This window comes from Perissodus microlepis, chromosome 11, assembly GCF_051167445.1.
Source record: "Perissodus microlepis isolate ML-2025 ecotype Zambia chromosome 11, ASM5116744v1, whole genome shotgun sequence".
Lineage (NCBI taxonomy): Eukaryota > Metazoa > Chordata > Actinopteri > Cichliformes > Cichlidae > Perissodus > Perissodus microlepis.
The window spans coordinates 23,863,136-23,878,635 of NC_140471.1; the positions used below are offsets into that span (position 1 = coordinate 23,863,136).

A 15,500-nucleotide genomic window follows, 5' to 3' on the forward strand; every position below is an offset into this window, starting at 1 on the left:
TGATTACTCACATTTTTTTCTTTGAAAGGTAAGTTCAGTTTCACTAACCATGGCAAGGGCTGACTGAATAAAGAAATAGCTTAAATCAGGGATGTCAAACTCATTTTACATCATAAGCCACATACAACCTGCTGTGATTTTAAGTGGGTCAAACCAGCAAACCGCCCCTTTCTGTAAGTGTAAAGATTTTTATCTACGCATTTAATCCCATTTAATATAAAAACAAGTGCAATTTAAATAGCAAATCTTAGTTTTTCTACACCGTAAATAAATTACAGAAAAATTTCTAACAGTAAAATTTCATGGTAGGAGAGCCACCTCGACAGGACAAGACTCTGTACATCTGTGAATGTTCACATTTTGGACAGTGCAGACGGATGGTTTAAAAGAGGAGTGAAAGAGCCCATCTATGTCCACTGTGAATGACCATCCTTGAACAGAGAGGGTGACTTACGACACCAACTGTCTGCCACTCCAGTTTTCCGATCCCTTCCTTAACACCCACTCACAACTTGCGTCACTTGATCTCAAAAGGTCACATGATAGACTGAGGCAAGGTCTCACTGTTAGAATGACCCACACCTTGGCACATGTGATGAGGTACATGTTCAATAATTGGTCAACAACCATCTGAAGGGACAACTCCCTCTAGGTCTTGATGCATGCTGAATCATCCAGGTAAGGAAATCCCAAAGAGCTGATTCTGTTCACCTGGATTTAGCATTTTCATAACATAACATAACATTTGCATAACGACTGAAACCAACATGACTAATATTGGGCCGAGAGGTCATTGTTAGTCAACCTCGCTGAAAACGCTACGTTCAGATGAACAGAATAAACTTTTTGGGAACTTGAGTTTAAATACCTGGGAATCTCCAGCATTTGGTTTTAGAATTGAAAAAGCTTCTCGAATGCTAGGTGAAACATCTTCAAGACACTTAAAGAAGTCCACTCGGTTTTCTTTCCAAGCTCCTTAGATTACCACGACCTGGATGACTGAGAACCTACACACACAAATTATTTTTCATTGTTTTCTTCGTCTTTCTTGATGATAATCCTCTTCGTTTTCTTTCAGCTGCTTTTTTTAGGGGTCACCAAAGTGAATCATCTGCCTCCATCTCTCCCTGCCTCTATCATCCTCTTCTGCCTGACCAACCCTCCTTCACTACTTCCATGGATCTTCTCTGTGGTCTTATTCTTTTTCTCCTGCACAGCAGCTCAGCGTCCAGTGTCCAATAAGATTGTCATCCAGCTGCTTTTGTCTTATTAATATGTTTCAGTGCCACTGAAAACCATACAAACACATCTACATGACATAATGCTCTGACTTTTCTTTAAAAGTTACATAGATTATATCAGTGGTTTGTCATGAAATGAGTCAATCTGTGCATTTGGTAGAGCTGGGCGACATGACCTCAGATCACTTTGATGATTAGTTGAACATTTTAACTTGATCGTTATTAATGGGGGGGTTTTTCTTGCCCTTCTTACCCTGGTTTTAGAGTATTAGGACCACGTTAAGAAAGAAACATTGAAGTGTTTTATTCATTTTGAGAATAAAGTGCTGAGAAAAAGATGAACTGTCTCAGTCCTCGGGGGTTTCTCGGTATGTGTTTCTCTGTATACTCTTGTAAAATACCATTAGCTGCAACCTCATTTTTTTATACAACACACCTCCATTTTTACTACACAGTTATGTAACCATCAACATTGCATCCATTCACTGCCGGCAATTTCACGTTGCACCATTGTAGCCAACTCTTCTGGGATTGAGTGTGTTTTTTCTTTCTTTCTTAATAGACCTTAATAGGCCTCATATTTCTCACACACCAGTTTATGTACAGAAAGAGAAAAATGAATCCCCTGGTACTAAAAACGATTCTGAAGCAAAATGTCTCAGACTCATCTACACAAGGTATTTTGTAGAGGGTGCAGCAGGTCGTGCACTAATTGGCAGTAGTTATTTCAACTTTATAGTCAAAATGAGAAATAAAAAACAATTTTTATCACTCAGCCGTTAAAGGCTAACGAGGCATTGTTGTTACCCTGCCAGGCAGGTGGGCGGGCAGACAGCATGGACACCAAAGTTTGTGACTTCAATAACTTGAGAATGAGGTGACATATGATTTTCAAACTGACACCAAATCTCGGATGAGTTTGAATCCTGGTCAAATTTTCTGAAAATCTTGTGAATACAGTAAATTGAGAAAGATTTCAGCTAGGATTTTCTAATTCATATCATAAGTGCATTTACTAAAAGTACTGGAAGAATTTGAATCTCAGTCACCAAAACCTCAAGATCAAGGTAAGACATTAGGTTTTCTGAAAATCTCTTGAACATGATAACTTGAGAGATGTGGAACTTCAAATTCATACCATAGGTACAATCACTAAAAACCTCAAACAAATCTGATGCCAGTGACCTTGACCTCAAAGTCAGATTTTTTGGGGGGAAAATCGGAAATGTTGAGAAGATCAACTTCATTAGTTCAAGGGCGTCTCTCAGTATGCATTCTTGTGTTTTCTTGTGAAATATCATCAGTTGCAACCAGTTCTTCTGAAACAACACACCTCCTTTTTGCAGAAATGTGCAACCAGTGATATTGCATCTGTCACCTTGCACAATTATGGTAAATTGTCCAAGTTTGTGTGTGTTCTTAATTTTTTCTTTCTTCTGAGCAGACACAATCATTTCAAAGTCCTCATATTTATCACCCACCATGTTTATGTGCTGAAAGTGGTTCAGCTTTAATTCAATGCATTTAACAAAAATTTTAAAAGGCTCACATGTAATCGGACAAATTATCGCTATCATCAGTAAAAAGCAAAGTTGGGTTACCTCCTTTAAGATGCTCTGCTAGGCTGTTTTTTGTGGATCCAGTTTTGTCTTCAGCATTCTCTGCTGAGTTAAGTTCAGGTGATTCATTTGATTGCTGCAGAATAATTCTCTACCCTTCAGAAATCACTGAGTTGCTTTGTGTGTTTTGCATCATTGTCTATGCTTAAAGTCTGTATTGTGAAGCCTTACCTGCTGCACGTGCATGAACGTGAGCTAAAAATGATTTTTCATTGTTTTCTTCATCTTGTTTCAGCTGCTTCCTTTAGATGTCGACACAACAAATCATCCAACTCTATCTCACCCTATCCCTCTGTCCCACCAGACATCTGCATGTACGTACACGTAGAGCTTTGGATTGAGGATTTTAACTTTTTAAAATTTTAATCATACATTTTTTTGGTTTTCACCCATCAAAGTTCATTGAAGAGTTTGTCTTTTAAAATCATTAACGAAAACACATTTTATTTTTTCGAAATTTGACAATCACTTGAAAATCTTAGTATCTTAGTATTCATTCTTATGTATTCTTGTGAAATATCATCAGTTGCAACCTGATTTTTCTGATACAGCATACCTCCACTGTAATGTGCACATGTGTAATAATCGACATTGCATCTGTTCATTGCCAACTTTGCACAACTGTGGACTTTTCTTCCCAGTTTGTTGGGGTTTTTTTTGACCTCCTGAACAGACAGAAGTTCTCATACATATATACATATAAAACTATGTTTATGTGCAGGAAGAGAAAAAGAAAATCCCTCGCCACCAAAACCAATTCTGAAGTCCCATGACACTGACTCATCTACACAAATATTTTGTGGAGGGTGGGGCAGCTGTGTACTAATTGGCAGTAATCTGACTTGAAACAACAACTTTAATCTTAACATTTCCAATTTTTCTCAACATATTGGATCCTGGTTGATGTTATTTGGACTCAACATCCAAAAATTAATTTAGACTTTATTCTCAAATGAACAAAAAAACCCAACATCGTTCTTTAGGGTTAGGTTATGAAAAGCATCCGGTGTAAAATTCAAATCAAACATCTGCAGCTTGTGGGAAGAAATCTGCTGATACTAGCCATCCTTCATATTCGGTGATTATTATACTCAAAGTGTTGAAACAGATTGCTGGTATTCCCTTTGCTTACTGAAACCATTTGTATTCAACTTCTTTCTGTTTGATGACAATATGAAAACACACACGCCAGCAATGAAGCCAGTTAAATATAAAAGTAACGAACAAACTCCTGATGCTATAATATGGAACTCTTTTTTACTCTTGCCTATAATTAACAAAATTATACATGAATATTACCTACTACTCTAGGATAAGGATAAGCGGAAGCGAAGGGATGGATGGATGGATGTTATATTTTATGTGAAAAGGGACCGTGTACGATATTAACATAAATTTAGCCATTCAATGCATTGTACCAGAGTTGGCTTAAGCTAATTTGCATCTGTAGTCCCTTGGCAGGTCATAAAAAAATATATCTCTTATATAAAAGACAAAAGATGTTTCGGTAATTGCATGGTGGAAATGATTTTTTGTTCCATGTGTTCATGTGACATTATTTTGCAATGATTTCCAGTTAGTATCATGTAGTGCTGTGTGACGGTCAGGTTGCTGACCCAAATGCAGAACTCGAGATGCAGAAGTGCAACGAAAATAGCCTTAAATGTCTGTTTAACAATTTCAAGTAATTCACTAAAAAAAGGCTAAGTAGGAAAAAATACACTTCTAGGGACTGAGACATAAAGGCCAACAGTGGACACTCGGTAGTACTGCAGGACGAGTGTTGTTTGTTTCACCTGTCTTGAGCCAAGATCATCCATGGTGGAAAAATGAAGATATAAAGAGAAAGTATGAATTTTGGGGTCTTGTGATCCATCTTCTGTCCCGGCAGCTTTATTTAAATCCCTGAAAGTGATTACGTCTTTCCCAGAGCTCCTGTTCAGTGGCATATCTACATTTATCCTCTAGAGAATCCCTCAACGTATACTGCTGCCAGGATGAGACCTTTAAAAGTATGGACAGTATGGACAATAATACCACCGTGTGGGAGGTTCGTCATTAAAGCAAAGATAAGTGCAACATAGCAAGCGTAAACAAACTACCAAGTATAAATCTTCTGTTTTCTCAACCTGTAAGTTTACAGCGTAGGCCCAGAAAAGTTCCTGTACTATTAATTTGTCACATTATTGTTGTGTCATAGTAGTAGCTGACAGAGTAAATCATTCCTACAGTTTAAATGAGCCGCCACTGACAGCATGGATTGCTATGGAGAAGCAGGGATTGGTAACAACTGGTTTGTAAGGCAGGGTTAGGAGAGGTGTGCTCACATGTTGGTGCCATACTCTACACATTTTCTGGCAGTTGTAAATAAACGTAGATTCGTGCATCCAATAGAACGGCAACTATCTGGCATTTTGGTTAAGTATAACTCGAAGATGTTGAAATGATGGCTGGATGGCAAAGGACTGCAGTACTGTTTTTGACCTCCGAGAAGGCGTGTCCCAGTAGCTTAGATGTCACGTGAAAACTATGGATAAGCTGGGCCCTGGCCACCTTCACCCTAAGTACTGGGACGGCTGCAGCGTGCCTAGCCATCTCGGGCCATGGAGGGAGCTAGAAGATCAAACTGGTCAACTGCAAAGGAACAGCCTCCAGACTGTTGCTTCGAGCGGTCTTTGAAGAGTCTGTAGCACAGCTATTTTGGAAGGAGTTTCACTCTGAGGGACACAGTGAGCCATTTCACTTTGAGGCACATAATGAGGAGTTTCACTTTGAGGCACATAAGGAGCAGATTCAGATTCACATTGTGAAGAAGTTGAGACTGTGGTACACTATGAGCAGGTTCAGAGTGAGGCACTAAATAAGCCTCACTTTATGTTAAAGGAGCAACAAAACAACTCTGATTTCATAAGTTAAAAACAAGGATCAGTGTCTGAATCGGCAAGTTGGAAAACACAAAATTCAAATTCATTTGGGCCAACTTGGCAACATGAAACACAGTCTCTGACTTCATAGCAGGCTCGTCCACACGAAACACAGTCTGTCTGGCTCGGAAACAGAAAATCCAGCCTTCATTTTTTCCAGGCTTATATAAATAAAACATGGATTTCAAACTGGCCTGGAACAGAAGGTTCAGTCTTACTCACTTATTTGGCTGTAATGATTGATTTATTGATGCGTATATATTTTGTTAATGTTGAAACTTGCTTGAGCAATAATGCAATAAATGGAAAATATATGACGTGGCAGTGCATAAAATCTGAGCAAATGGTCCAATTTGTCCTCTCATCCACTGGTGTTAACAGCACTCTAGTCCAGTGTTGGCTGAAGCCCCCTCGTGGTCCATAGTGGGACTGCAGGTGGGCGCCAGTAATAACAGAAATTCAGTTTGAAATTACTCACAATTATGTACAGCTACATATCTAAGAAAACGTAATAAGTTATATAAAAAGAGACTTAAAACTGGTAATAGGAGGTGGTTAGCTTGTGATATTACTCATTAAGCTCAACTAAATTTACTGCTTTTGTATTAAAGTTTGGCAGGTGGGTCACATGTTGGCCTTAACTTTTAACATGCGACTTGTTAGCATATTTACTTTGTTTATGTTTTTCATGATAATTTTGTTCAAATTATTGTCAATATTTATGGAGCATGTAAGGATAGAGGTGCAACAGTAAGCCATCGGTAGAACACAGTGGGGGCTGTGTCATGGTTTGGGACTCAAAATTTATGGAATCACACACACACACACACACACACACACACAAATACAGTGAGATTTTGAGCCACCATAAAATACCAGTGAAAAGCATCCATCCTCTCTCTGTTGCTCCCAGGTCCCTGACGAGTTTCTGTGTTCCTCCCATTCTTGCGTGGGAGGAACACGCAAGCAACATAATTAATTAACTAATTATGTTGGTGGAGAATTATTTTTAATTAATAATAATTAAAATAATTCTGCTCAGCGTAAATCAGGGGATTCTGCACAGATTTGAGTGCAGAAATCAGTTGTTTATTCATGTTTTTCTACCTGAATTTGTTGCCTCTAGGCATGTGTTGCACACTTGGATTAAAATGAATCGAAACCAGTGTGGCTTTGTGAGTTCGCCTTTACTGCATCTGCAAATATATACATTGACATAGCACAACGTTACACACTTTTGCAGTCTCACACAACTCTTATAGGCGCACTGCCCTATGGGTAGTGGCTGGGCTTATTTACTCCCGCTTGAGCTGCTCATTTTAGGGGATACTCCCTCTTGTGGTGTAACGGAGGAATAACTACGCTTCCTGCACTATGTCATTTTTGGAGACTGGGGCTCACATTATTTTACCACAATCAAAGAAAATACATCTTTGAACAATCAGACCATTTAACTAACTATAATATTGTAACTAAAGATTATGGGGGGTGTCCTGTTTTGTCCACAATGTCTTTCTTGTCCTTACACATGCGTACAGACAAATGAGGTTCTGGTTGTCTTAGGAGCTTTAATCTACTGATTACAGCCCCAACGGATGGCTTTAAGAGATTTGTGTGAATATCTCTGGATGTATATGAAAACATATTATACTGCTGTATATTTTACATGTATGTTTATTATTCTGACATCGGTTTTGAAAGTTACAGGACGACACCATGACAACAGTGCCTGTGCCTAGTGTGCTAGTACCGATGGGGTCCGGGTTCATGCCAGGTTCATGTCAGGAATCTTTACTCTTGGATATTTTTCCAGAAGGTTTCTCGAGTCCTCTTTAAAATCATTTGTATTATACTGACATAGTTTATTTTTCAAGGACTTCTAATGTTATTTATGGAGTACCTTTTAATGTTGTTGTTTTTTAAATTACATATACCCACAATATTTAATTACCAAATGGGAATTTCTTTTGGTCACGTTGTTGTTTGTTGAAAATGCAGTTTTCCCCCCAAAAAGAAAAAAAAAAACACAAAATAAGAATTTAAAGAATGAGCTCAGTAAATAGTCAAAGTAGTTTAAAATAAAGGAGTAAAGTAAACTAAAGAAAATACAATACAACATTATATTGTTCTGTCAGTTGGTCACATCCACTTCTGCCTCCTGTATTTTTTTGTTAGTGGTACCATACAAAAACCACACATCATAGCAGGTCTCACCACCATCATGTAAACTTTCCCTTTCAATCTTGCTGCTGTTACAAATCACTCCTGACATTCATCTCTGTGTTGATATAGCTGAATGAAAGGCTCCATGGTATCATGTTTTTCTCTTAATATAATTCTCTATTACAAGATACACTCATCTGTACAAGTTATCTTTTGCACGTTATGTCCTGATTGTATTCTGTGACCGTGGTGGGGAGATAACTTATTCCTATAAATTATTCCATGCTTGCTATTACTTTTTGTCAAATGCCACGTGGACATCTCCTGCACTCTGTATAGTTGTATGACTTAAAATCTCAGAAAGACAGCTTGTTTGTGTAGATTGATTTATTTCAGATTTCCGTAACACTTGTCTGCACTTGAGACTATTGAAATAAACAAAAAGGGGCATTTTTAATGTTTAACTAAGTAAACTCCAATATAAATTATAAGGCTAGTTAAAATGACTTTTTGATGTTCTTGTTCAGGGAGCATCTCTAAATGTTGTTTCTTTATTTCGCCACATGGGGGCACACTTACACCACCGTGTATCATCTGTTTTCTACAGTCATGGCTTTTACCCACAGAGATTAAAAAAATGGGGCTGATACTGACCTACCAAGTTGTCACCAAACGTGACACGTTGAAAAAAAGAAAGAAGTTAAATAAATTCTGTTTTAATAATAAAAATATAACATTATCATAAATGTTTGTGCAGTTGTTCTTTTTGTTTATATTTTGTTTATACATCCACACTATATACATTAAACTAAAACGAATCCTTGCAACAATAAAGCTAATAACATATGGAAATCTTAAAAACATACACAAAAACATAATTAAATAACGTTTATGGCATTTAAAAAAAAAAAACTCTGCTGATTATTCCTTAAGTAAAAGAAGGATAATTAAGTTTTGTGTTAAATTCAGTTTTAAAAAATCGCGAGTGGAGAGGATTGTGAGCCGTAATGGTTTTGCTTTGCTAATAATATTTGGTTTTATTATATAATCACTTAACGTTTTATTTAAATGTATATTTATCTTACTTTACTATATTTTTCGTCTGATATTTTAGCTTTATTTTCTTATTTTTCGCAAATGCCCACCTTTTTTGATATCTTCATTTAACAAACTCAGAAAGCAAACGAAAAAAAAAAGTTGACATCATAAAGGGGAGGTAAAGAGAGGAGGCGTTGAGGGATCCTTTAAAAAGTTGAGGTTTGCGTCCGCACAGCTCTCCGAACTGTGGCGAAAAGACGTTTCCGCCCACAAGAAAGATGGCGGCCCCCTTGCTGGAGCAACTGTCGGAGTCTTTAGGTTCCCCGGAACCAGCGATTCGACTCATTTTATCTATTTTAATCGGTGAGTTTCTACCCACGATTCACTTACAGGTTGTTGTCGCGGTCAGAGGTCATCACACCAACCTGTACGTTAAGTGTGAGCGGCTCCTATGGTGGTGTAACTGTTAAATAGTTTCAGCTAACATAACGCTCACTCAGCTGTGACACTATCCAGTTATCTGTCGGGCTGCTGGTGTTGGTAGCGAAAACATTAGCTTTATATTTAAATCTCAGGTTGCCCCTCAAACAGCAGCTTTATTTCCAGGAAGCACACACCCTCAGAATAGTTTCCTGTACAGCTTCACCACAAACGGCTAACATGTGGCTTTCAGCTGAACTACATTCATTTTCTACCTGTTGGGACTGCCTAACGGGAAGCTAGGATTGTGTAGCAAAATGCATCCTTCTGCACTTTTTTTGGAGCTATGTGTGGCCTGCTCGTTGTTGTATGGGGTTGGGGTTTTGGGGGCACCGGGGTCGACAATAATAGCTGCAGTGTTGTTGAGAGAGAGAAGCACAGGCTGCCAAAATATACCCCCTTACTCCCCTTTTTCCACACAAAGCTGTGCAGAGGGGACACACTCTGAGGAGGGGGTTGAACACTGGAACAAGAGCTGAATTTCATTTGACAAGTCTAACTTTACATTTGTTGGTTTAGTGCTTTGGGATTAACACATAGCACTACTTTAGAGCTGTCAGAGGTGTGTGTGTGTGCGCGTTCACGTGTAGTTGTCCTTGTGAGGACCAGTTGCAAACCTTGGAATTGTAAGGACATTTTAGCTGGTCTTCTTTTTTGCAACCTTTTGCCTGTTTTGGGTTCAAACTTAAGACTATGTTGCTGAAGCTGTGCAGGGGAACGTGCCATTAAGGACTGCAGTATGTCAGTGTGGGTCCTCACCAAAATATGCCCTATGTGGGTGTGTGAATGGTGTGGGGGAGGGTGCTCCACACTGTCCTTGCTGAACTTTGCTTCAACACATGGACACTCCAGCCCTGCTATAGACTGAAAGAAAGAGGCTATTCAGACGAGTCTTTGTTTGGAAACTTGTCACCTAACCTGTTGCACGATCCCCGGTCCTGAAGTTGCTTCATGTGCGTTGCATAGTAGTGTAGTTCAGTAGTAACAGCTGCACACTACAACGAAAACAAAGTTGCCTCATCTGTTCCATTCTTGTGCATCCTTTTGTGTGTAGGTCAAGTAACTTATAATAAACTGCTGTGTAGGACATCACAAAATTTAAAACTTTTCCTTAATGGGGCTTTTGGTTTCTACTTGAAGCATGTAGGATTTTGCATTCAAGGGATTCAGCGGCTTTTCGCCCGATTCTTCAGATTGCAAAAGTTTAAAAGGATAAAGCTGGCGCTATTACATACTTTTCTACAAATACTCCTGGAAAAAACAATGTGTTAATCTGTCTTTCAGTGCTTTCTGACTTCCTTACCCCATCTGTGGCACTTGGCCCAAAGTTCTTTTTGGTCCTCCTGGAGTCTTTGGATTAAACAGATCAGTGGTGTGCAGTTTAATTTTTAAACTCTTAAGCCACCAGACACTGGAAGCCAATGTTTCTCTCACAGAGGTGTATAAAGTACAGCTTAGTATTAAAATGCTGCTGTTAACAGATGGTAGTAAATGTGTATGGCAGCAAGATGTTGCGTGTTCGGCTTAATAAAAGTATAACCAGAATGTAGGCTAGATATGAAAGAGCAACATTGTCACTGCTACGTTAAATTCCTGAAGCTTTGAGCTGAGCTAGCCGGGTCCTAAAACATACCCTGTTTTTGCCTTTAATAAGCACCATAAACACAAAGTGAATGCCGTGTTGTAGGGAAGAACAAGAAAAAGGTTTGCATGTTCTCCTTGTACACGTGTGCTTTTTCCTCGGGGTACTCCGGTTTCTCATAGGTGATTCTAAATTGATCATGTTGACCATACGTGTGTTTCTGAGAATGTGTGGTTGTCTGTCTCTTTGTTAGCTTTGTGATGGGCAAGTGATTGGTTTCATGTGCATCTCACCTTTTTGGCCTTTAACACCTGGGATAGGTTCCAGCTCCCACAGCCCTAAATTAGCCTGAGCAAATAGATGGATACAAATGATGTTGTTTTAAAAAGAATCTGAGGTTAATTTTACCCCAGAGTTCTACAGTCAGACCGCTTCTTGCAGCCAGCAGTCGCCCCTTGGTAGCCAATTTAAGGCACTTTTGCCTTGGCTTCACTCTTCAGACCAGGACCACACTGTTTACTGGAATATTTTTTTAATTGCTTGAGATGACCTCGTTCCTAAACGAGGGGCTACCTCTGTAGCTTAGACATGGTGCGATTATGAAAAGTCAGACACAGAGCAGAAAACCGTACTTGAGTTGCTGCAACTTCTGCAGAAAATTGGTCCCCACCACAGACACTGACACAACAAACCTCTTCTACCACCTTAACAAAAACTGTGTATCGAGTACAAATAAGAAGCAAGAAGAGCCGTCAGGTTGTCTGGTGACCTGTCCGGGAAATTCCCTGTGACAGGTGGGATAGGTTCCACGACCCAGAATTAGACTAGTAATTAGTGAAATGAATATGTGGATGTCCTGACTCGGTCTGAATAAGAACTTTGAGTTTATTTGTTTTTGTGGGTTTTATTTGATTTTATTTTTTTTGCTATGAAAGTGGATGGATGGACTTGATCTTTGCGTCTCACAGATTACAGCTGACGCAGATGGTGGTTTGCTGTTATTCATTATCCTTCAAATGCAGAGAAAAAGTTAACATGCAGAAATTTTTCAGTTTGTAGCCTTTTACATTTTAGATTTATATCATATAAATATCTTTAAGTTTTTGTTACTTCACCTCAAAATGGTTCACGCTATATAAAAGAATTGGTCTTTCGCCGTGGAGGTAATCTTTCTCCTTGAGATGCCTGACTTCTCACAACGTGGCACACAAACCCACCAGTGTTAGTTATGCGCTACCTCACGTCATATGTTTAACCTAGAAGGTCGGTGCTAGCGCCAGGAGAGAGTAAAAGTAGCCCACTCGGCTGATATGAAGAACCACACTCGAGTTCCCATTAACATATTTTCCTGTTTCTCCTTGTGTGTTCTGCAGGGTATCCCTTTGCTGTGGTGTACCGGTCGTTCTTGTTCAACCAGACTCCCACAGTTATCCATTTATTCCACACGTTCTCTGGATTGGCTCTAGCAGCATTCAACTTTGGTGAGATGAAGTGGCATGTCTCCAAAGACCTGATTTATCTTTTATGGTTTCAAGTGAATTGCTCTCATGTATGTTTATCGTAAATGCATAAAAGGATCTATACATTTGCTGTTATTAACCAAAACGTGGTATCTGTGTCTCTTACATCTAACAGTCTGTTTATTGTGCTCTTTTTAGAGATTTGTTTTTAACCTGATTTTGAATTCTGTATTGTTAACATTCCTGTTAAATCGCTGACAGTGATCTTGTTCCTTTATTTTGGTTAAGCTTTTCTGTGTTTCTTTTTTTTGTAATCGTAACAAATAACAGTCTGAGGATGAATTGAGTCAGAATTTCTAAGGTTAAGGCTCTCAACACGTTTTCAGGATGTTCAGAGTCAAGTTGTTTTATCTGTTAAGTCAATCATTGCTTTTTTTAAATTTGTCCAACAAGAAAAAGGGCGAAATTATTCAGTTTTCTATCATCTAACACTAGAAAAAGTTTGGCACTGTGCCTGGGACGGGACTGGCGGGGCATAAAACAATGAGCAAATTACAGAAGTAGTTGCAGAGTAATCTGAATGTGAATTGAGTAGGAATATTATAACATTAAATAATGTTTCTAATTTCGAAATTGAATGTTTCCAGTGATGCTACGCTTTTTAATTCATTTTACCGATATTTGAGTTGTTACATTTACTTATGATTATTTTGATGGTATTATCATTCTCTCCATTACGTGCAAATCATAATTTGCAGCTGTCAGGTTTACTCTGAAATTGAACACATTTCCTTTTTCACACTTTGTGAGGAAAAAATCGGAGGTGTGGACGCCTTAAATTTGCAGCTGTCCAAATTTATGACTAAGAACGGAGACACTTTGACTTAAAAAAAAAAAAAAAAAAAGGAGAAGCTGGACTTGAACAGAAAGCACTTTTGCCTCATTTTCTTTTAAATGCAGTGCGGTTTTAATGCCTCTTTTAAAACCACACTGAAACTTTTATGGATTAGTCATCGAGTTTTGTCAAGTCACAGGGAAGTAAAACGTCCCCCCCTTCAGCTATGACAGCAGATTGATTTCCTGTATGTAACCAGCTTTGTTACCCGTGTGTAGCATATGATGCAGCGAGCTGCCACTTATTATTAAAACATACCTGGCAGTCGTTTTCTTGCTCCAATCAGTAGCAATAAAAAGCTTCTCAGAGCCCAAAGTGATCCACCAATTATTGGACAAGTAAAAATGCCAAATATTTTCCACTTCAGGCATTTGAAATTCTCAACGCAGTTATTTGATGTTCTTCTTTGCCTTCATAAAATAGTAAATTCAGTTAACATTTTTTAATATTTCAATATTTTTGGAATAAAACAAAAAATGTTAATTTTTTTAGGCTGTCACATAATATACTACTTTTTATTCTGCATTTCTTTCTTTTAAAAAGGGTTACATTTTCTTGTTTGTGTTTTTCAAAAATAAAAAATACAAAACTGAAAATAATCATTAGTTGCAGCCATTACATTATTATTAAAAGAAAACCAGCTCATATTCAGTCTGATAACTAATAAACAACAGGTTATTTCAGGCAAACAGAAAGCTCATCAGGACAAATGTCAAACTCATAACACTCAGTGTACCTTTTGTAGACCAGTTTTTTTGGCACATCCACTTTAAAAAGCATCAAGTTTATACCTTAACTACCACAGTGTTTATAAATAATTAATACTAAGAAATAATCCAGGCTGTAATTTCCTGTGGCAGCAGCAAGGTCTTCTGCACCCCCTCCTGTCCACCACAGTAGGCTGTTTGTACGACCAGTGGGGCCTGCCCCTCAGTTTGAGGTCTGTTGCTGGTAGACCAAGAAACTGAGTGGCTTGTGCTTGCTGTTGGGAGAGTGGTCTGCTGGAGTAGTAAACAAACCGCCAACATTGATTTCTTTCTCTTTTCTTTATTTTGTTGTTGCTGCACTTGGATTTTACAGCAGGTCTGTTGCTTTACCTTTCTCCTCGAGTTCGTTTCAAGTCAGATGTTGTCATGTCATCGTCTTGTTGTCCTCTCTCTGTCTCTGCCAATTCTCAACTGTAGAGGAAGAACACTGTTGTCATGTCACACTTGACTACACTCTCCATTTCCCCCCACTCACCGTGTCCGTCTCCTTTTCTTTTTCCAGGCTCTCAGCTCTATCACTCCGTAGTATGCGTCCTTGTCCAATTTCTGATGCTGAGGCTCATGGGAAGGACGGTAACAGCCATCCTGTGCAGCTTTACCTTTCAAATGGTGAGGTTTTATTGGGTTTATCTCTGCACTGCTGTTTTTCTCACATGTACTATATTGTGATTCAGGCTTACTTTGTAGCAGCAGCCCCCTCCTTTATCCACAGGACGTTTTTAATGCAGTTTGTTCCACCAGTTTAAAATCTGATTTCTTTATCTGCATTTTCTGGTCTACTCTTTGTCTTGTTGATGTCTAACTACTGTTTGTTCCATTTATTGAAGTAGGTCTGTAATCTTACGACACATTCACATGCTTCCTGTAAGGAAGTGGCACTTTTTACATGCTTTATGATGGCCATAGTCTGACAAACTACGAGTACGTTCATAAAAAGAAATGTGCCAACTCTGTATTTTCAAACTTTAAGCAGCTTCCTGTGAGTCCTTTCTTTCCTCAGGTTTTCTGTAAATCTAAAAAATAAAACAGCTGCTCACCCTATATCTGATACCCCAATGCCATCTTCCTACAGTTATACCTACTAGCGGGGTATTATTACACAGCCACAGAGGAGTATGACATCAAGTGGACTATGCCACACTGTGTCCTCACACTTAAACTTATCGGTGAGTCAGTAATCGTTTTCCTTTTTTCCTGCTGATGTCATTACAACCTCCTGAAAGGCTGCACGCGGGGCCTTTACATGCTTTAAGCTGTTTTTAATCAAGTGCTCCTGACAGTAATGGTGCCTTTACCATAGTCTCATAGACAAATTTGTGTTTTTTGATTGC

At 38.7% G+C, this 15,500-nt stretch overlaps 1 protein-coding gene across 4 annotated transcripts in view; it reads left to right on the forward strand.

Annotated features, from left to right (window-relative positions):
* Positions 1-15,500, forward strand: part of lpcat3 (lysophosphatidylcholine acyltransferase 3) — a 36,510-nt gene that overhangs the window by 9,861 nt on the left and 11,149 nt on the right. For 2 of the 4 annotated variants that reach the window (XM_084943435.1, XM_084943436.1), the window contains 3 exons: positions 12,421-12,528; positions 14,669-14,778; positions 15,242-15,335. In XM_084943435.1, the coding sequence (XP_084799561.1) occupies positions 14,719-14,778; positions 15,242-15,335 (154 nt within the window). In that variant the 5' untranslated portion in view covers positions 12,421-12,528; positions 14,669-14,718. Of the gene's footprint in view, positions 1-9,220; positions 9,349-12,420; positions 12,529-14,668; positions 14,779-15,241; positions 15,336-15,500 lie in introns of those variants that run through there. The other 2 variants (XM_084943433.1, XM_084943434.1) reach the window with 2 other exon arrangements.